Here is a 22,897-nt window from a genome sequence, read left to right on the forward strand (position 1 = left end):
CGGATTTGATGCATTCGTGCCATTAGAAAGACGATCGTCTATCGTCCCTCGATTAATAAAACTCTGCGATAGGAGTTTTATGAAATCGTGCTCTGGAGAACGTTCTTATATAATGCTTGAAAGCATTGCTGTCGTTAAAGAATCGATCGTGAAATTAGAAAATGCTGAATTCTGAATGAAATGCATTTTAATACTCAAGTATCAAAAGGAAAGATGATTTTCATTTCAGCAAAAATCCCAAGCAATTGTTTTAATAAATTGCATTTGAGTATAATCGATTAAGGAAGACTGGAGGAAGCAGAAAGTTGTATAGTACGATCTCCAATCCATTTTTAATGCTTGGGTATAACAAAGGAAATATGAGAAGTTGTACATATTACATTACCGGTGTTTATTCCGTCTTTGTTAAGATCCGTGGTCTTTTATCGATTATTCCTTTACCCAGGCGTCCCTGTCATCTTTTTTGTGCTCCTTTTACTGCAGTTATGCTAACCGAATTCTATCTGGGTTACGTTTTATAGCCGGACCTCGCCCTTGCACGCGACGTCTGTTCCACTATTTAAATTGCGTCCATTATTTTCTAATCGATCGACGCTCACCCTTTATCGCTTTCTCGATCTGTCCGTTCTCGCGTTATTATTCCTCGAGTTTACTACACGCCCGGTCACGAACATTCTGTTCCGTCGCGGACGATAAAGACGACATTGTTATTATTATTGTTAATAATCTGGCTCAATGAAAATGCCATAAGTCGAGCCACCAAGGTTCGTGTGTTTCGTTGCTTATCTTAACTCGATGGAGCTATTTATAATGAAAGAGAGTATTAATAACTTCGATCAGGCACAGAGAATGGATGGTTTAAGGTGCGCATTTTCCCCCAAAAAGGTGTGAAAGAATTTTTCAATGGATAGTTATTTTGTTTCGCCGAGGACGTCTTTTTGTAATGTTCATCCGGTACGATGAATGATGAGGTCAGCCTATCACTCGCCGCCTTCCTACAATTCGTCTACCAGCGAAGGAGATTTCATTGATCGCCGATAATTGCGTTACTCTACTCAACAGTTAGCTGATTCCCCTTCTCCGGGCCTTCAACCCATTGAAAAAAGCCCCGTAGGTCTGAAAAGGCTGAGGCTGTTATAGTAACGCGAAAGCCGTTTGAACGTTACTATAAAAATCAAATCTTTTTCAATTTTTTTCGCAACACGGCTCTAAAAAACTCGATGCTGTGTTTTCGCATTTTATGAAAACGAATATCGACTTCGTATCGATATGATTCGTTATATTGCATTATTACATTCGTACATACTAATCTTGATGTATCCTTCAATGTTTAATATTTTATGGAATTGTTGGCAATTAAATTTGAGGTCTACGTTAACTGACTGGAAAAGATAATAGAAAATTACAATATCTAGTAGTAAAAGTTAATAAATTGCATACTAGATAGAGTATCAGTCACACGAAATACTGAATGGAAATCAAGAGCATGCATGGGTCACTACGACCCAGCAGTTCCAATGTCAATCGCAATTTTCCACTCCAAAGGAGTGGCCAGAGCTGCAACCGCTAGTGCCCTAAATCCCGCTAACCAAATCCTCACCACATCCTAAAACCTAAAACCTCCGGCTGCACGCTTATCAAAGAACCTATATACTACGTTATTCCCCTCAAAGAATTGCAAAACCGAATGCAAGCCTTGCTCATAACCCAATAAGCTCCGATTCATTGCTTCAGACGTTCTCAAAGCACCCACAACTCCAACCCACATCAATGGATCCCTTTACAGTAAACCTAAAACAGTATCTTCCTGTAATACTTTAACAATAATGTCACGAACCGAAATAAATAAAGAAGTTAAACTTTAGTTCTGCCCACAATGTGAACTTCGAACGGTTTCGTGTCGCCTGCAATTTTTAACTTTGCAAAAGAAAGGTCTCAGACCACCTGAGAACAGCCTCTAACGATGTTACGGAGAAATTTCACATAGAATTTAATAAGTTGAATGTTAGTTCTAGTAATAATGTTTCCATACAGTTGTTCAGACGTCTAGAAACCAATTATAAATTTGATTTTTCTTGCAGGAACTCGTCGAAGTTTGATATTAAAAGAAAAATTGCAATACTGAAAGTAAGCTCTCCAAACGATTCCAAACATTCTACGATTGAATTGTCCTTGAAGAAACTTCTGAAACCACTCAAGAACATCACCTTCGACGATGTTAATAAGAAAGTGACTGAATCGAGTTCAAGAATCGATTGTCAGCTATCAATCAAACGCCGCCGAACCGCCTACAACCGAAACGACTCTTGGGAAATTACCCCAAATTGAAGTTAAGCGTAGGAAACTTTCATTAATTAATATTCTATTATTCCAACGGGTTCAAGCCATGTTTTATATGTTTATAAACGGCCGTCAAACGATTCGTTCAACGAATCGAGTTTCCGTCGGTTTCAGGGATGCCGATGCACTTCGGAGCCGAGCAATTTCACACGGTGCACGGAAACGAGCTAGGAAAACGCGTACGTAGGCAATCGAAGCTTTACAACGTCATCGGTGTCATCGAGCGGTGTCAGTTCTCTTCGCGACGAGGAAAACTGGGAAACGCGGGGGGTGTCAACCCTAATCTTAGAAAGCCGAATAGTTTTCGTTCGATAATACCAGATGATAGTACTTACGTGCGGTTAGAGGTGGTTGGAGGCCGTGTCGGTGGAGAATCGCCACTTCGCCGTCATGGAAAAGCCACGAACCCGGTCCGTATCGGCCAACTGGCGATACCACACTGGCGATCGTTTGCTGAACAGCTACTAGGCAGGCGTGTGCGGCCAGGGGCGGCACTTGCGTTGTAAAAGGGACATCGGTTGCCCTCGTCTGATAGCCAGCCCGGATCCTAGGCTCGTTGGTTACATCGAACAGTTCGATCGCTGATAGTTTTACATTTATTTTTCCTTGTTTTAAAGACGTCACTCGCTTCCCACTGAAATCGATACAATTAGAAATTTTTCATTTTAGTTACGTCGAGGTGTACGGCACTGGGCACTTGTACCAATCGTAGCAAAAATGGAAATGGTGAAAGGGGAGAAGAATTTAGAGTGGATGCAAAAAATGTTCGAACACTTTTTGCTTTTAGAATTTTTATAATTTCGTTAAAATAATTCGTACGGCGGCCAATTTAGGCTCGTTTTACAGCTTGAAATCTCCACTTTCGAATCCAATTGGTTAATTTTATCTGAGATTTTTTTGCAGGATGCAGCAAGTGGAAAATTGAAGACACGTTTTGCTCTAAAATATGGTGCACATTGTAACATTTTTAAAAATTGTTGGAAAATTTTTTTTTAGAATAAATATACCACGAATTTGTAGCTTGAACCTTCCCCTTTACAACGGATCCTCGAAACTTGATCTACGATCTTTTCTTCACGTTTTATCTTACTTTAAATGAAAGGTGTATTGCCCGCTATACCATGATATAGGGTGCGCCATCAGCACGCGCGTTCTTCATTTCTGCTCTACGTATAAAACTGATAAAAAATATCATATATCAGAATTTTAAGGGATCGTTGTAAAGGGCAGGCTTCAATCTTCAACTTTATGTAGCTCTCAATCGTGAACAAAACTTTACAAAGCCCGTAAAATTTTTCGAAATATGTAGAATTTTTCAATTGGATTCGATCTATAATATTTTTTAAAATGTCCTGCATGTTTCAACCAATTTTTCTGGTCAACCAGCATTGCTTGTTTGCGCTGAAGATAGACGGTACCAGCATTTCTATAAAAGCGAACAATTTTCTTTTTTCTCGATGACCTGCCGCCTCCAACGTTGTCTCCTGCTAAAAGGGTTGTTAGATCTTAAATGTTTAGGACGCACTAAAAAGTTCATCTTTCAAGCGCGTCCCTACACATCCTGAAAATGGGAGTTAACTATTCAGTTCAAGGATAACGCCTGTGGAGCTCGAATTCCCTTGAACTGCAGCGCACCACGGAAAATTAAAGGACTTGCAAATTAGTTTACCTTAAGCGGCGATTAATTTGCTCGTAGCATGACACTGGGAACAGTTTAAGGAACGTTTAGAATCAGCGTTCAATTACGCAAAAGGGGGGTCTGAATCGAATTAGAAAAAGAACCTTCGACCTTCGATCTTCTCGGCATTGAAACAATCATTAATTATTCCCGCTGTTAGCAACATCTGATCATCCTAAACGACGTCTAGCCTTTAACACTGATCATCTCTCTTAACAAACAGCTCTTAATAAAACTGGGCAGTTAGACGGTTTTAATAAAATCGATATAAAATAAAAAGTGAAAACCCTTGGAAATTTTAGAAATTACATTATTTGCACTAACTGTTGTTACCGTCAATTTCGTCCGAACATAAGTCAAGATCAATTGCTACCAATAATTTTTTTTTTGTTTGAAAATATTTCGCAATGGGAATTCTTTTTTTACTAAAATAAAAAAAACTGTTCAATTAAAGGTGTACCGTGAACGAGCTCGGTCCAGAAAACACAAGAGGACTGAATCGAACGTGATTTCTATCCCCCCGGCGATTCATTGTATCCTGTAGCAAGGCTGCCGCAAGAATAGCACACAGGTTTTCGTGATTATCGGTTACATTGCGGGAGGCGGATGAAATTACGCTTTTTTTAGCCACCAGCTGGCAAGTTAATTGCGCTACTGTTCCTCGCGACTTTAACTACGCATGCACAGAAACCCTGGAAATACGCACACACGCGCGCGCGCGCACACACACACCTGCGGTAGATGCCGGGGGGGCTTATCAGTCATGTATATAATGCAGTTATTCGTTGCGTAGTCGTGTGCGGTGCACGCGCACGTCAATTCGCGGAGGCTTTTGTCATCGGGCGCGTGTCTTCCGTTAATAGTTTCGGAATCAAATTGTTGATCGTAATTAATATCGACCGGTAATTATTCGGTCTTATTTCGTTGGCGTACCGAAGCAACAGATTGCTGTTTTCGTTCTACGAAATTAGAAACATAGGTCGTAGGTAAATTATCATGCAAATTGTATTTCCGTACCTGGAATTGCGAAATGTATTCATTGGTTTTCGATCTGCTAAAGAAAACTATTGGAAACAGCATCTGGAATATGTTTATTTGAAATTAAAAACGGTACATTAATGATTGACATTATTTTATAAATACCAGCATGAGGAATAAATTGAATTAATTGGAATAATAATAATTGCGTAAAATAAGTGTAAACGTATAATAAATTTAATACTTACGTCTTGAGATTCAGCCACGAATCCACTAAAATGGAATTTCCAGTGCACTGCAAAAAATGATATCCTACAATCAAATAGATTGTGCAATCTACTCTCGCTGCAGTACTATCCCAAGTGAGCAACGATCGAAAAGACGAAGGGGTAATAAAAATTATTGCGGACCCACGGGGATGGAACAAAGAAATGAAAGCAGCTAATAATAATGATTGTAGTAAATCCTTGAGGACCGTCAGAAGGTTTTCTCGTGGTTAGTCGGAGGAAGCTGAACTACCTATAGCAATTTTCAAAAATGTTCGGAAAGCTATGAAAAGAGAGATCACTCCGGACAATGGTAGGCGAGGTGCTACTCTTCCATTGTTATGATAACCCTTGTCGATCGCCGGATCCACCCTCTCTTTACACACCCACACCCACAGTCTCCTTTGTTGCCTACTTTAATCGCAGACTTGTCCCGAGACGACAGAAACCGGTGCGGAATCACTACTTTTGCAGTCCCCTGTAGCCTGCTTTTCGAAAAATGGACGCGAAGCTTGTACAAGTTCTCCTCGTAAAAACTCGAATTAATATAACATTAATGAACGAACAGCAATTTCATGAATGCATATATGTCCTACCTACTAATTTGCCACTTTTCAAGATATTTCAAAATATTTTCGAACCCCACTGGTCTTTTACTTTTCAAGCAAAGCTGGAATATTCTATATCATACGTCATCGATTACCAACTGTGATCTCATTTATTTAAAAATACTTTTATTAATTTAAAGATCCGTTTTCTGTATGGTGAAAGGTGTTAGGACAATGCAACGAAGAATAGTAGTGACAATCGAATTATGAGACTCCAAATAGTAAACTGAGAAAAATAGTACTCTTGTTTCGTAAAATACCAAGTGCAGTTCGTTGTCTCCTGCGCCATAAAAGATATAGGACGTGGAAAAAGAGAGTGTCGGAGAATGATAGGCAGCGTTGGCCCGATGTTATCGTGGCAGTGCCCGCATGGCATAATTGATAGCGCAAAGTTCGGCGCGCAGAAACGCACGTGTGCGTGCGTGTTGATTGCTTTTATCGCGGTCGATCGAAATTGTTCGATCATGCAAAGTTCGCGAACCGTGTGTGTTCCCTCTATGGTGGTTCTTTTATGGTTGTGAACGGTGGTGTATGGGTGGGTATCGCTGACTCGGTATCGGATGTTAGCACCTTCCCAACGGCCTGGGACATTCACAAGGAAGCTCATAGACCATCCACGGGAATGGATGGCCTCCTTGCATAGACGTGCCGCTCTACCAGCTGGATCAATAACGTTGTCAGGCTTAGCTGGATGTTCGGGAACGTTGGTGGTGGAACGCAGGGACGTAGGTACTGCGACAATGGATTCGGGAGCCCTTCATTCAGGGCTTCGCCGTACGGTCTTCGATTTTATCGATTCGATTCCGCTGACGCTGCCACAGCCGGGGGACTCCGGGGTGACAATAACCCAGACCTAGTCTTCCGGGTCTTATTGCATTATTACCTTATCATCGTCTTTATTTTATCATGTCTGATACCCTAACAGCCTCTTTATACATTGCATAGGCTCTGCTAATTTTAGCTTTTAACCATTTCCTCGATTGGAAGGTGTAATTTGGAGTAATTGTGAAGACAATAGTTCTTTAAAGGCTTCAATAATTCTATCATTAATACTAATTACTGAGAATGCTTAAATGAACCTGTTACCCAAAATATTTCGAGTAAAATTTGTAAAGTTTGAATAAAAATCCACTAAAATCCATGGAATATCTTACATAGAGCATCCTTGAAATCCTGGTGTCCCTTGGTGGTTCTCGAAGGTCGTCGAAGTACCTAGATAATTCCGGTCGGCTAGGAGTTCATAGATAGTCCTTGAAAATCTTCGAAGCCCTTGGGGCAAGCTTTAATATCCCAGGAATCCGTGGATCGCTCTGGCGATCTAGGACATTAATATGACGGTCTTTAAGAAATCTTGAAAATCTTCCTCGAGGAATTCCAAAGTCTTCCAATAATCTCCTGGGTTCTTTGAATATTTTAGAGAATCCATAAAAACTGATCAGGATCTTTTAAATTTTTTGGAAATTCAGTCTTTCAGAAATTATTTTATATAATAGTCGGAGCTCCAATAATTTCGAAGGATCGTTTAATTATTTCAAGAACCTGAATACATCTCCGTGGTAAAATATTTCTAGGACACTTAGGCTATCTCTCAGGGTATTCCTATTTTCTTCTATGACCCGAAGAATCCTCTGAGAATTTCCTACGGTCTTTAAATTCTTTCATGATCTCGAATACCCTCTTGAGGCTTCTGATGGCCTCTTCCACGCCTTCTTGACGATATTTATGTATCGCAGGACAATTTAGAATATCCTTGTTTTCCCCGAGGATTCTTTATATCATGGAGAATATCGATTGTCCTTTGCAACCTCAGAAATGCTCCCAGTAATCCTATATTCGCTAGGACCTCAAAGGTAATTGCATATCGTTGCAAGGACATCTATCTTCGTAGACCAATTCCAATAACTAACAATTATTAAATAGAGTGCATACATTAGCGAAAAGTGCTTTGCCACTGTCGTGATCGGACTGTCCACAATCGGTAGTGTTCTACCTTCGTTGAGACACACACCCTGTCTGCACATGCGTACGGGACAGTGTACTACGTACTATTCTTGAATGACACACTGCCAATTGCCAAAACAAACCTTAACGAACAATTTCCCATATCTTGGCAAATTCGAAAGTTTCGCTCAAATTTTCAGAACTAGCACAATTTCGTTTGCAAAAGTATAAATTAAAATTTCCAGAAAAAAAAACAATTAGAGAATCTTATCAATTTGTTACAATTTAATTCAATTTTACAGCAGGCACACTCACTCTGTTTTCGTTAAATACAAACGTCAACCCCCAACATTAATTAAGCACGCATGTGCACGTTTCTCGAATAAAATGAAACACGGGATTCAGGTGAAAGTAGACTTCGAGGACAGATGTAAAAATTGATAATGAACATGCATGTTGGCATAAGTCAGCCATCAGTCAAGAAGATAATGAACGGATGGTTACGGATAAATATAAGGGGTTGGAGAAAGGTGGGCGCGTGCATCGAATTAAAATCTCTATTGAATTCGGTACGGTAAGAGTATCAAGGGCAAGGTGGAGGGGCTACGCCCCTGGGGGTGTGATATCGGGGACGGCCAAGCATATCAAAGGGTGGCCCAAGTCGAACAAGGGTAAGAGGTGAAACGTGGCTCGGTCACGAATCTTCGAGGTCCTCAGACTCGGCAAAAACGAGCCATCCAGTCTAGGGGTGGAAACAGGGGGGAACATGTTTGCACAAATCTTCTTGCTTTGATCACGTACCTTGCTATTACAACGCCAAACAACCCCCTGTTTTCCTTTATTTATCGCGTACACCTGTACCTACGAATTGGGAAGGTCGAGCAAGTTCAAAGACCCCAACAAACTAATATTAACAATAATATTCTCCTACAATGTTGTATATTCATATTAACATTGCGTACAATGTTTGTATGTACAAATGCGTATAGAAAAGTTTGTGTACACACGCCAAACTATTTTACAAGAGCTACAACAATTTTTGCGAACTGTTTATGATGATTATTATGTACATTAATAAAAATTTATGTACATGATCAAATACATTTGGAATAAATGCACGATCCAATATATTGGATGCAGCTGTACGAAAAAGCGTTTTGGACAGCGGATATTTGTGCAAAATAAAAATTGTTTGCCTTTATTGCAAATGTTAATTTATTAATTTTTTAAATGATTTTAGTAAGTTGAAAATGATAAATAATTTTTGTCAGAAGTGCATAAAATTCGCCGTCCAATGATATCCTTTAATAAAGATGCCAATAAACAGATTTTAAAAGTAATGTATTGCTAATTGCAAATGAACTGCCAGGCATCAATTTGAATAAAATATAGAAGTCATAAATAAGGATTTTTATCGAGGTGTACTGACATATTATGTGTGACCGAATTCCCGGGAAATAGTGATTATCGCTGACCCAGTTCACTCCCGCGAAGGGGTGCAAAACTTTTTAATCGTTATTCGAATTCGTTCCACTTTTGAACGTGTGAAAGTGCTTCGGACAAGCCTCGGATTGTTCTGATCACTCCGATAGAAAAGCAATCCGCACACAGTTTTAATTAAAACAACTTGAACAACGATTGAAATTTCATTCGAAATTTTTATTTTACATAATTTACATGGTTTTTAATCCCTCTAACGGGATCTATAATATTCTTTATCTGAACTTTTATTTTTATCCGATACTTTATTCCTTTGCTTTTCTTAATCTCGATTAGGTGTAAAGAACGATCGAAGAAAAAAATGTGAATTGTATTAAGGATAATGCAACAATGTGATATCTCCTCGAGCAACGGCTCGGATTCAAATACGTTATCTTACTAATTAGATGAATACAAATCGTTCGTAGATAAATATAAGTATTCGAATTAAGCATTATCACCACACCGTTTACAAGTCTTACGCAATAAGTATCAATACAAAATTATCACCTTCGTTTTTTACTTTCGTTATTAAATAGTATACATATCGACGTGGATATTCATTTTCAATTTAGTGCCATGCACCGCCCGCCGAAATGGGAGCAACCATTCCTTAATAATAACTGACAAAAATAATGCCTGTTTTATTATGTTCAAAATTTCGTGTTCATCTATAGGGAACATCTCTAATAAAAAAAAAAGAGAAAACGAAAAATACTCGATTATTGTTTTTTTTTTTTGTTTCAACTTGCACGCGTACGGAACAGAGGCACTTCCGTGCAAGATTTGAACAATAATTTTTGCTACTTGATTCTACTGTTTTGTAAAATTGTATTAACAGTAACAAAGTTTTATTTCGCGAGTACTTATGGCTGTACAAGAACTACTTCATAGTCAGTCACCAGTAATAAAATTGTACTTCTCAGTTAACATTACATTAATCTCTGCAGCAAGCATAATGATAGCTTGCTAACGTTAAAACCTTTGAACTGTTAGACAGTCCCGTGTCTATCACTATAAATACATCTAAAAACTGTTCTCCCGTCATCTACAACAGTAAACCAAACAAATCTGTCCTTTGTCTCTTCCTGTGGTTTACTTCTTTCATATATAAAATCTCTTGATCACCTATCAAGGAACATGTTGCAATAGAATTTGCCACTTGTTATTCCTTTATGCGTTATTGTATGTATGATAATGTTAAATGTTAAGGTAGAGATGTTTGTGTCACCCTACATGTTTAATTAATCATCTCTACGCCGATGAATACTTTTGCAACTGTCATAGGTCGAGGGTAGTGTCAGATCCGTGATGATATTCACCGTCTAACAGAGGCTCTTGTTCCACCGTCATGCGAACTGTGAACAAAACTATTCATGCATACCAACGAATAAGAACAAAAGTTTTGGGCATGTGCGAATACCTCCGCATAATGTAAATTCTATCAACAGCCTATAACAATATACAAAAGTTTTTCAAGTGCTTCCGTAAGATTACTTCTTTCTTTGCTTACGTAAGATTACTTCAAACACTGAAAAAGTTACACAAAGGCACAAAAAAAAACTACCATTAGGAACTACTGTTTCTCAGAATTTATAACTGTGTTATGCTCGTCAGGCATTAAAATGTTATTCGCACATACGTAGGCAATATGTTACACTATATTAGACAGCTATACCCGTTTTTGTAACAGACCACTCATTGCAACGATAATGTTGATCGGGGATCGGCCGCCACTCAAGTCCAAAAAATATGATACTCTTTTTCTTTACATCTACATTTGCGCTCTTATGCTAAACTGTTCCTACATTGGAACAGAAACGAAAGAGTTCTCATTGAAACCTACTTGTTGAGAACATGTCATGGACGCCGAACCCTTTATTTTCTACAGTCAATTGTTGAATTATATATCAATCAATGACCGAGTTCAGAAATTGTGTGAAGAATCACATTGAACGCCTGAATAATACTGTTGGGGGGTAGTTTTTGGTGCAATGTCCTGAACGCACTCGATTAGGTATTAGGACCAAGCTATAGGCAGAGATACGTGCGAACTGAATCTTTACATGCCATTATCTTCTCAATTGTGGAATCACATATCTCATTATCACTGTGAAAGGGAAGCACTTTCTATCCCAAACTCTTTACCTAACACGAACGTTATAATTAGTATCGCAAGACCAAGCAATAAAATCAAAGTTCCACATCTTATCAGTAACCATCTTAGAGGGTACAATTATAATTATAATACGCATACTAAAATTATTTATGAAAATAGGCTATAGAACACATTCGACTGCTTATTATACAAGTTACACAAACTTCAAAGATACATTGGTTTCTATTTGTCTCAAACTTCAATTCCATTCATTTCTATAATTGTAAATATTAAAAAGGTTGGTTCATAATTTAGATTAGTACATAGGAGAATATTAGTTTCAATTAATAAATGACAATAAATATATGTTTCTTCCACAATAGCAGAAACACAATTAAGTACGTGTAAAGATTCCATGCTACATGTAATGTGATTTAATGTATCATGCATGAAGTTATAAACTAATAGTAATGCGGTTGTTAAAATTAGAAATTCAAGTATCGCACAGGATTTTTTCGATTACTTATTTTTACAGTACTTCCGAATACGTAATTAAATTTATATCACGGAGATACCTGAATTCCATGACTTGACTACATGAGAAATGAGACAATAATGCAGCATGCGGATTACTGTTCGAAATGAGATTCAGTTCATTTTTAGAGTCACCTTTGCAAACCATCTTGAAAGGATTAATATGGATTTAATCTAAAGAAGGGAGAACGGGGAAGTAGTTTTGAAGTTTTCTTTGTTGTCATAATATTAAGCTTCACTAATGAAAACGTGTAAATGAAAGATAGCACGTGATAGAAAAACCGTTTATCGAAACAGTATATTACAGTTTGCGAACAGAAACCAAAGTACGGTACATTAGCAATATGTCTAATAAGATACACATTTATTTTCCGGCCAGACTGCAGGAAAGCCTCTTAGGTGTATTGTCGTCCTGATAATCTTAACAGCTTTATAAAAATTCTTCTAGCAGAAAGAATATATTAATATGTCTATTCGATCATTATATAAACTAAACGTTATTCTTTTCTATTCCCTGTTCGATAAATTCTCAGAATATGCTACGTGATTTTTGTAACAGTAATTCTCCTCACAAATTGGCATATTTCACGACAAAATTGATGCGCGAATAAAATAAATGTATATTTCTTATAATGCAATGTATTGAAAGAACGATAATTGCAAATTGTAAATAATACAAAATAATTTTTCTTCTGCCATGCTTAGTATTTATTTTTCAAATCTTGAGACTACTCAATTTTTCTTAGTTCTATACTATATTTTTCCCAATTAAATATTTCTTATATATACTATCACCATATTCCTTAATAAACAGTAACCATCCAGCAAAAAATTTATCTATATTTTTCAATTATAAATAAGTGCCAAGGCCACACTAATATTAACTTAGAATTATAAAAAAGAAGATAAACAATGTCTTCATCCAATACATATATATGAAATATACATATTTTGTTTACAATCTTCCAAAGAATGAAATAAAGAGAGTTATTCTCTTAAGAACATTGGCTGTGTTTTATATGTAACATTCCTTCAATTCCATATAGTTCTGACATTAAAAAATGTTTGTTAAAAAAAAAAGAAAAAGAAAAAAAACACGGATTCCTTTAGATTGAAACGACTATCTTTGGTAGTTTTCTTTCTTACACTACAAATGGATTCTGCTATAATTGACTATGTAAATAATGGAATATCTGCATTACAAATCTATATACATGTCAGTTGTTATTAAGAATTGTAGGTTTAAATAAGGATTATGTTCCTTGTGAATATAAATGAACTCTTTGTTGAGATCATAATCATAATTATAGTAACAGAAAGATAGTTATAGAAACATCAGATTCCTGGCATTTTCCAAAATCAAATTTTCATTACTCCAACATCGCAAAAGAACCTTGTTGTTCGTATCGATTGTTACTAGATACAGGTTAAGTAAATAATTTACATCAAATGACTGAATTCAATTACCATAAAAGTGTTGTAACTCTTATTAACAAGATATAAAGATATAACTACTTAAAATTTATGTCATGTCTTTTCGTTCAATTATTCTCAATGAATAATCAGCGTATTATTTCTTTTTCTTTTCAATATAACGTACCGTGTACTCTACTCTTTTATTTTATCTAGTTATAGTCCTGATCATTAGGTTCATGATATTGTACCTGTTGACGGCAGATCAACGGCAAACAGTGATTAACTACTTAACCAACTTGTTGATGAGACTTTGTTTATTTATATTCAATCAAATAGGGCGTGTTTATAAATTAATGTGATAATAAATGAACTGTACCATTCAAACTTCCTTCCTTCTCTTTTTATGTACAGTCACAATAACAAACAACTTAACAAATTGTTAAGTTCTTTTAAATCTCAGCTCTCTTTCGTTTATACATATAATGAATTATACAGCACATTCATTATCACAAATAAATCCTAGTGATGTTTCTTTAGCAATTTGTTACGTGGGGGCCTACAGTACCATGAGGACCTAGTACCATTTTTTTCAGCTGCACTAGAAACCTGGCTCGTTCGATGATCTGCTAATGGTATCCTAAATAGTTTGATCTTCATATGATCGCAGATCTCAAGGCAAATTTGAGAACTATACCGGAGTAAATCCAGAGTAACCCAAATCTAGACACGTGCGTAAACAGAGGAAGTGTGAGAACGTACATAGTATAAATTCGAAAGAGCTCAATGAGAAACATCTAAGTATTATGGAGGTATAATGAAAGACTTACAAAGCACAACCAAAGAACATAATATTCTTTGATAAAGAAATTGAAATACTGATTCAGAAACAGCATGGCTGGTCCAATCAGCGAACTGTCTAAATATTGCATTTCATTTTTAGTCATATGTGCAACCTGCAATAACGAATAAACGAAATGTCAGAAAAATATTGAATGTGCTATTCTTAGTAAAATAATTATAAAGAAATAATAGAGAGATAGAAAGAGAGGACACAATTATACCTACCACTAATCGATTGGTAACTTTAGCTGCAACCATTCCAAATGCAAGTATGTACAATGCAGGATGACTTTCATATACGTGCTCAGCACTTTTTCTATAAATTATAAAAGCTGGTACTACCACAAAACTAAATGGAATAATTGGAGATAAAACTGATGTTCCCTGAAACCGAGTAAACATTATGAAGAATAAATCGGTCGCACGTATTTCACAGAGAAAACAGAAGTGTACTTGTATGCTAATTATTATGAACTATACACTTTCACAAATAGACGATATTATTGAACATTCAATACTTATGTAACTTTACTAACACTGAACAGAATATTGGCTTAATTCTCAATCTAATGACTGTTTAAGATGGCAACTAATCATTTGTAATTGATCCATGATAAAATGAATTATTACAATGTTAAATATCGTATTCATAGAATATATATAGTATATAAAATCCGGCAATTTTAAGAAACAAATTGGAAAGAAGCCGAACTATAGACAAGGCAAGCTGCTTCTAACAAGTTATTAGATTCTATTTCTACATAAAATAAATTTGCTAATAGCAAGAAAATTTCATATTAAGAAGCACAAACGTCATAAGAATAATATATTCAATATATCAATACAAAAGTTCAAGGCACATCAAAGAAAATATATGTATACTATATCTATAACAGTAAATTAATGTTAAATAGCAGTATATAGCAACTAAGATTATACTAAATATAAAAGCAATTAAGTACACATGCAATTAGAGTTACTTATGCAACGTCTTAAAGCTATTAACAGTATTAAGGTATATGAAAATGCGCAGACTGTGGACAGGAATTAAAGATGAGGGACAACATGTTCAATGTTCCAACGGAAGTTCACAGATACACAGGAGAAGGTGTTAACCAAAGTGGACACAAAGATACAGTAAACAGTTCTGTGTGATGCTCTTGCAAAATTTAGACCCACGAAATATATAATATACTTCATACAGGATAAATTGCTGATCAATATTCAATTTAGTTCTCCAATTTAATATTCAACACTTAAAACACTGTAACTACATTACAAATATAGAGAATACATGAATGGGCATTTTTATATGTGGACCTCAATAAAAATAGAGTAATTTAACTGTCATATTTACTGATCTACAGTGGGCCTAAATTAACATAAGACGCAAAGTGCACTACACAATGATCCTATGACTTCTAAACCGACTTACTGCTACGGTGGAGCCATTTTTTCCGACACCACCGGCTAGAATGACGGATATGCTGCTCTGTGCAAGTATTATAGCGATGCCCACAGCAGCCCATAATGGAAACACCTTGACCTCTGTGCCAGTGTATGGCAACTGTGCAAGGACACGAAAGACCTTTCCATTAGTCGATGTACAACTAAATGTCTAACACTGATGCAACAATATCACACGTCGGTGAAAACTTCTCGCTCTTGAAACAATTTCAAACTTTCCAAATGCGTTTCGATTTGTCTGCATTAATATATACGGAATTAGATAAGCTCAATTCAAATTATTATAATATTAGATTTTTAATTTACATTATCTTCATATATACATACTATTAATATGAAAGTAAGCCCCTGTATCATTTTGTATGAATTAATATAAAAGAATTCAACAACAGTTCCACCTTAGAATCTTATTACAAGAATTAATAATGAAATGAAAAGTAGTTTTCCACATCCGATATTGATAATATAAACAAAAGTATTTACTTCAACCAACGATATTTTGTACTGAACGTAAGATACTGAGAAGTAACAGTTTCAAGCATATAAGTAGAGTAGGAGGTAAGTGTGCACAGAAGAGATAGCACTTTCGTTCGTCGATGATAGTTTATCAGCAACATCTTTTTATATTCTGACACACCACAATAATAATATTCATAATAGAAAAATTAATGTACACACATATATATAAATATAAATATATATATATATACATATATATAAATATATATATATATACATATATATAAATATATATATATATATAAAAATGAGACAGAAATTTAGTAATGCATTAAAACTATTCTGAACATGAACAGTAATATAACCCAACAGTCTAAATAGGCAAGCAGAATGAAAGAAGAAAGACATCATTGCTATACTAGTGGCAAAAAATATAAAAATTTTGTGTGTATGCAATCGGTCACTTTTTAGTTTGTGAAACTTACTGCAATTGTGGAACCATTCTTTCCAATCCCACCAGACTCAAACACTTTACAGAATTCAAGGAATACATGAATGTAGCCAGCATAAAATATCACTGCTACGTAGTTACTCACTGTGCCTACACCGAGCCCTGGTATCTAAACAAATGCACAAAATCTCGCTTGTTATGAAAATTAAAGAAAAATTATTCAGTTACTTAAGTCGATAAATTGTATCCTATATTATCCTATATTATGGCATATTATAATATCTTCGATGATTAATCGATACATCTTCAATGGGCCAGTTTCACTTGTGGTTCATTTATTTGCACAAAATAATATAAAAATAAATTACGAGGCATGAGGAAACTGCAGAGTGAATTAACTATAAGGCACAGAATTTACTTATTATTTTCCTGTCACTATTTTCTATGAAATTTTTCTTTGATTCTCTATGAAAAATAGTTGAGCTTACAGTCAAAGTTAATAGTTATGTATTAAATAAATGAATTATGATCATGGAGAGTAGTGTAAGTCTTCCAAAAAAATTAAATTTTTAAGCTAACTCGTTGTCAAAAATGATTTTTAAGTTTTTTCTGTGGAAATTGTTTCAAAAGCACACTATATGGAAAAGAAAACACAAATATTGTTACGGTTGGATTTTTATATGTAACTGTAAATTGTTAGGGTATGTTCTAGTATCACCTTAAAAATATATTCCTTCTGTTGTAATGATTCTCAACGTTTGATAATTGTACATGTAAATGCCAGCGATGTATTTTTCTTTTATAGACACGATGAAATGTTGGGAAAGTAAGAATGAACTGGATGAAGGAGGATAAATGAGTATTAAATTTGGAAATAAAATGCATGTTAAGGTAATAAGTCTCATAGCAAAAAAAGTAATTTCAGCGTCGCTCCTCATGCCATGCTGCTCCCATTTCCATATTTCCAAAAAACAAAAGACTAATTTGACTAACTTACAGCCACAGTTGAACCATTCTTGCCCACTCCTCCGGTGAAAATCACCGAAAAGATGGAATACAAATTGTACAGTGCGCAAATCACTGTCATTACTCCTATTAAATACTTAAACATAAAACCATCTATGTATGGTATCTGTAAGAAATATCCTCATTAGACTCATGCATAAAAAAGTATTTAAATATTTTTTGGAATGCTTCATGAGTCTTGAGATAAAGAATATGAAACAAAAATGATCCGCGTATCGCGTAATTTACTTGTACATACAGCATTTTCTTTCAATTACAAAATTACTAATTTACTGCCTGCGACTATTATAGTGCTTATTTCTATAACAAATTCATTCTGTTTACTAATCGAAGTAAATAACAATATGAATGAGTGAATGTCTACTACAACAAAGGAAACACATGTAAAATTCTATGAAAGTTCAAATAGAATTAATGAATGAGTTTGATGTCATGGTAGCCAGTCATTGATGAGCAATTAATGAGTTTGTAATATTTTGTGCTCTATAATTTGTGTTTGCAACCTTTAAAACTTTTGCTGTAACTGTTACTATTGTGCCTTAAAAGATTGTATGTTTCATTATTACATGAATGTCATACAAAGCTTAAACTTGCTTTAAGAACTGAAAAGAAAACTAAACTTTTATGGCAACTGATCAGTACAAAGCTTAATCAATTTTTCTATAAAAAATTAGTCAGCTTTGTATATAGATCTGAGTACTTGTTAATTGCCATAAAATATTTTAAAGTTATGTATATATATTGTATTTTAAGATAACAAGTCACGGTTAAAAAGAAAAGATACAACCTCCATCATCCACACTTTAGGTCCAAAGAATGCAGAAATAAGATGAATAGTTATAATTGTAAACTGTGCTTCTGTGACATCTATCTTGCCAAACCTCAGTGACCCTGTTTAAAAACATTTGTAATTAAAATTAATACAAGTTTAGCTGAAATTCTAATATATATATAAATAAATTATTACCTGAAACATATGTCTGCCAGTGAGCACAATAAAAAAGTGTCATAGCACAAAAACACTGGAAAAACATCCATGTTGGATAATATCCTAATTGTACTGCTATACATGCTGACAGAGCAACAAACACTAAAAGTATAAAGGTGTCATGATTTTTATTAGGAAACATTACCTATAGTTAAAATTAATATCTGTAAATACTTTGGATAAAACTATTGACTTAAATAATAATTATAAATATAAAATATATTCCTTAAATTAGATGGTTCCATAATTGATATTATCAAGCTACATACCTGTTGATATGGAATCACATCCATGATCAAACAATTCACCCAGAGGTGTCGAAGTACCTGTTCTTCTGGCCTGTTTGCCATCTATGGCATCCAAACTTTGGTAAATGAATAGACCAAGCGCACACAGGAAACATGCCCACCTGGGTGCCTGAAATATCAATGTAATGTCACATCTGCCTACATGAATTCATGTTCATTCAAATGAACTATGCATATACAACTTTATAAATACACGAGTCTAATTTAAACAATGCATTTAAATATTTATGATTCTATATGACCAGTTATATTTTCGAGCTGCTAATTATATATATATTGTCACATGCAGACGGTACAATAGAGATCCCCGCAATACGATCCCTGTATAAAAATGTATTGGACACTTAAATAACGCGGTGGTTTCAAACGCTGTTGAAAACAGGAAGTGAAGTGTAACGCGAAGTAATAGGTTATGTAAATGATACCTCGGTCCTAGCATCAGGACTATAATAAACAAGAATCAAAGTTGTCACAATGTTGACAATGAGACCCAGGATCGTGATTAAATTGGGCGCAAGCCAAAGTGGAACTTTGCTGACTAGCCAGTTCCACCAGGGTTGAAGTAGCCCATCCAGGAGACTGTTGGTGGTGCAGCTGTATTTGTGTTCACTTAGGCGTTTCAGTTGTCCAGGCGACAGCAGATTCTCCTTATAAAACTGCATAATTCAAAACGGCCAGAATACTGAGAACACCAGGAACAATTCACGATAATTCAACGGTCATCGATTCTTTCACAACACAACGACTAAACATAACAAGTAACTGTTCGTGAACACGTACGACATCTCTTCGTCACACAACGTTCTTAAAGAAACGAAACTTCGACGGTTTTTAAAAACTAGCGTAACTTTCAATACGCATGCGTCCATAAGTAGAATCTGCATGCGTGCGCATTTCTAAGTAAATTTTAATAAACGTATAAACGTAATTTCAGACCTACTCGTATTAATTTTCACGATTCCTATACTTCAACACTAACTTAAAACGGATGCAAACTTTGTTCTATATTAGTAAAAATAATTAATTACATTATCGGTATACATACATGTTCAGTATGTAATACGCCAAGGTCATACAATTTAAGAATGGGATAATCAAAGATTCAAATAGGAGTTTCGCCTCTTTAGCACGATGATTTGAACCGAACTATATACATATCAACCAAATGTACATACTTGCATGTTCTCATATGCGTGTGTAAATCATGGCGACTCTGGCCGGTTTTTCGAGACTATTTAATTTTGCCACGAATACCTGTATCAGAAGGATTAAACCAGTTTCAGTCTATAAACAATATTATCCAGGTTTGTAGATCTATCGTTTAAACATAAGAAACAATTACTTACTTTTTGTTTACATGCAAATTGAGGTTACATAACCTCGTTTTTGAGTTCAATCACAAATATTACAAGAGATATAATAATGTATAAACGATTCGTATCGATTTTGGTATCACACGATAAAATGACAACAGATTGATATTTATTTGTATAATTCTGTAATAATTATTCTTTGACAGTGGTAAATATTATATCCGTTGTTTGGGATTTTACAGCATTGAAATTATGGGATATGGAAGTAGCTGGATACAAAACAATAAAGCAGATGCCCTGGTTTCGTCAGCCACCAAGTGTTGAAGAAAGAGTCGTTGAAGACGATAAAGAACTGGAACAAGCTGCTTCTGGTAGATATTTATATGCACATATTAATTAATGCGTACATTCGTTTTGTTAGCATATTTATAACATCGTTTCTATTTTCAGTTGTGATAAGTGAAATTAACAAACAAATAGCTACCAACACAACTGGCCGTTTATTTGCAATTGTGTATGTTGGAGGACAACAATTTAAAGTAACAGAAAGTGATGTCATAATCATTAGCGGCCACTGGCCACCCCAACCAGGAGAGCAAATAAAATTAGAGAAAGTATTAGTTGTTGGTGGTAAAGATTTCTCCTTAATTGGAAGGCCAGTTTTAAATAGGGAACTGGTATCAGTTTATGCAACGGTTGTACAGAAAACATTGTCCCACACAATTACTCGTTTTAGAATGAGAAAGAGGAAACAATTTCGCAGATTGAATTGTAAGTGACTGTTAGTTATAGACACTGTAGTTGCTTTGTCATAAGTAAGTTGTACGACATCTGTTTATCTTACAGTTATGAGAGAACACCGGACGATGTTAAGAATAACTTCAATTAATGTCAATGGAGACGTAGATAAGAAGAAGGATGTGGAAGGCTTGGATAGAATATATTGAACGTTACAGAATTGTATTGTTACCAAAACAAATTCATAAAAATGTCAGCAGTCATAAATTCCATATTATTTTATAGTGATTTAATTTCATATCCATTTTCTTTAATATCTTTAAATAACGCGCAATTCAATATAGAATACAAAGTAACGAATAATATCCACTGCGTAAACCGTACCGTTACAGTGGATACATCTTGTGGACAGAAAATGAAGTTTAGTTTGACGTCCATACAGCGCTAATTGGAGCAGCGGCAGAACGCCGTATCTGCTAGTCAAATTTACCAACAGACAAATTTGTTAAACAGTGTATGAGTTTTGTTTGAGCCTTTTACCGCTATGACAGCGGATGCTGTGCGAACGTCGTAATAAAGTTCCAAATATTGCCACAAGTGACAGCACTGGCGCCTGTTTTGCGGTTTATATGAATTCTATTACTATACATTAATTACAATTTTAAAAAATAAAACAATTTAGAAAAAAAACGTAAGAAAGATATAGAAGTACAAACTGTAAAGAAGAAGAATTGATAAGATTAAATTTTGAGTCGTACTCATTGCCATCGCGTTCACGCTGACCTGCCATCTGCAATTATTAATTGCTCTTGTTCCAGTTTAACAATACTCCTTTTTTGTTGTAATCACTCGATTCGCACAATGCTTAGCCACTTTTTTCGGTAACTGTACGAATGTGGGACGTTTTATTGGCAATAGGCTCGAGCAGGTTGATCGATAGCATTGTCGGCTGGTTGTCTGATCGCGGTCGTCTCATTCTACTGCGCACATTATCGTGCAACAAGCGCCTATCGTTTATATGCACCGTGCAACAAGTCCTTCGGCTGAATGAGAATTTCACTCGACAATAGCTACACTGCGATATTATGCACGGCAGCTGTCATATTTATTTAGAGACTCTCGCGTACGCCTTCATTTGCTAGAAGCTTTAATAAATTGCGGTCCCCGCACACCTTTTCTCTTATCAGATGGTTACGCCATCGTTTATAAATAAATACAACACCTTTCAGCTTGGAATCGTTCGTTTCCGTCCTCGTTGTACGCCATCATACCTAAACAATGAAGATAACCACATAAACGCATAGACAAACATTTATTAATATCTTTATGTCGCCGTCAACGCAATCGAATCTCTAATCAAACAGTTGGCTTTCTATTTGATCAACAGTCCACCGGTTCCGACCATCGTAAACTCGTTTATCGGCGCAAGCTTGTCAGCTGGCGCACCTTTATTATTTACCGTGGTACATAGATAGTTTTTATTATGTTTATAGTGCCCCATTATTCGTGGCATCGCGTAATTTATGCAGCGAGCGCTGATTCATAGTTTCCTCGGTGTTGACAGTCGGAAATAGGTTGGCCGTCCTATTCAACGTCATCTATAGCCTCGATCGAACAGAAAACGAAGTTTTACTTTCGAGCTAAATGGGGTGGATATAAGTGGCGAAGGTATAAACCATCCGGCTGGTACGACGCACCGTTGAGTCATACCACTTGTACCTACAGGTGTACACTCGTAGAAAAGTCAACGCGAGACCCTTTCGACTTCGGAACCGGGTCAAGGATATCCCTGCAGCTCGATTCCAGTTCTAACAGAGCTATTTTCAAAGGGCACGTTTCCGACAGTCATCGATTCTGAAGCAATCGCTGGAGCTTTCTATCATGATGTATCCGGTAGCATACTTTCCATAAGACATAATATTAACAATATTTTTATTTCGAAATTTTCTACCGAATCAAAGAAATTTTT

General features: G+C 35.6%; 3 protein-coding genes across 20 annotated transcripts in view; 1 reads left to right on the forward strand and 2 right to left on the reverse strand.

The window, feature by feature from the left end:
- Rab3-gef (Rab3 GDP-GTP exchange factor) overlaps positions 1-2,781 on the reverse strand; it is a 61,260-nt gene extending 58,479 nt beyond the window's left edge. For all 11 annotated transcript variants that reach the window (XM_078177231.1, XM_078177233.1, XM_078177240.1 and 8 more), the window contains exon 1: positions 2,676-2,781. The gene's annotated coding sequence lies outside the window, so the exon portion shown is untranslated. The remainder of the gene's footprint in view (positions 1-2,675) is intronic.
- Positions 2,782-9,449: 6,668 nt separating this feature from the next.
- Bbc (choline/ethanolaminephosphotransferase 1 bbc) lies at positions 9,450-19,663 on the reverse strand. 8 transcript variants are annotated; one of them, XM_078197367.1, is made up of 11 exons: positions 19,303-19,663; positions 18,839-18,986; positions 18,549-18,671; positions 18,369-18,472; positions 17,553-17,687; positions 16,590-16,724; positions 15,614-15,745; positions 14,404-14,562; positions 14,166-14,291; positions 13,920-14,058; positions 9,450-10,648 (listed from the first exon to the last, which is right to left on the reverse strand). In XM_078197367.1, the coding sequence occupies exons 1-11, from the start codon at positions 19,537-19,539 to the stop codon at positions 10,572-10,574; spliced, it is 1,515 nt and encodes a 504-aa protein (XP_078053493.1). In that variant the 5' UTR covers positions 19,540-19,663; the 3' UTR covers positions 9,450-10,571. The 8 variants fall into 8 exon arrangements, with proteins under 8 accessions (XP_078053493.1, XP_078053494.1, XP_078053496.1 ...); XM_078197368.1 differs by having other exon boundaries at positions 13,904-14,058; XM_078197370.1 differs by lacking the exon at positions 17,553-17,687.
- A 380-nt stretch (positions 19,664-20,043) lies between these two features.
- Positions 20,044-21,216, forward strand: Mrpl21 (mitochondrial ribosomal protein L21). Its single transcript, XM_078197110.1, has 4 exons — positions 20,044-20,181; positions 20,433-20,561; positions 20,641-20,961; positions 21,037-21,216. Exons 1-4 carry the CDS (start codon positions 20,082-20,084, stop codon positions 21,135-21,137), a joined length of 651 nt encoding a protein of 216 aa, XP_078053236.1. The 5' UTR covers positions 20,044-20,081; the 3' UTR covers positions 21,138-21,216.
- Positions 21,217-22,897: the final 1,681 nt, after the last annotated feature.

This window comes from Augochlora pura, chromosome 3 (genome assembly GCF_028453695.1).
Source record: "Augochlora pura isolate Apur16 chromosome 3, APUR_v2.2.1, whole genome shotgun sequence".
Taxonomy (NCBI): Eukaryota; Metazoa; Arthropoda; class Insecta; order Hymenoptera; family Halictidae; genus Augochlora; species Augochlora pura.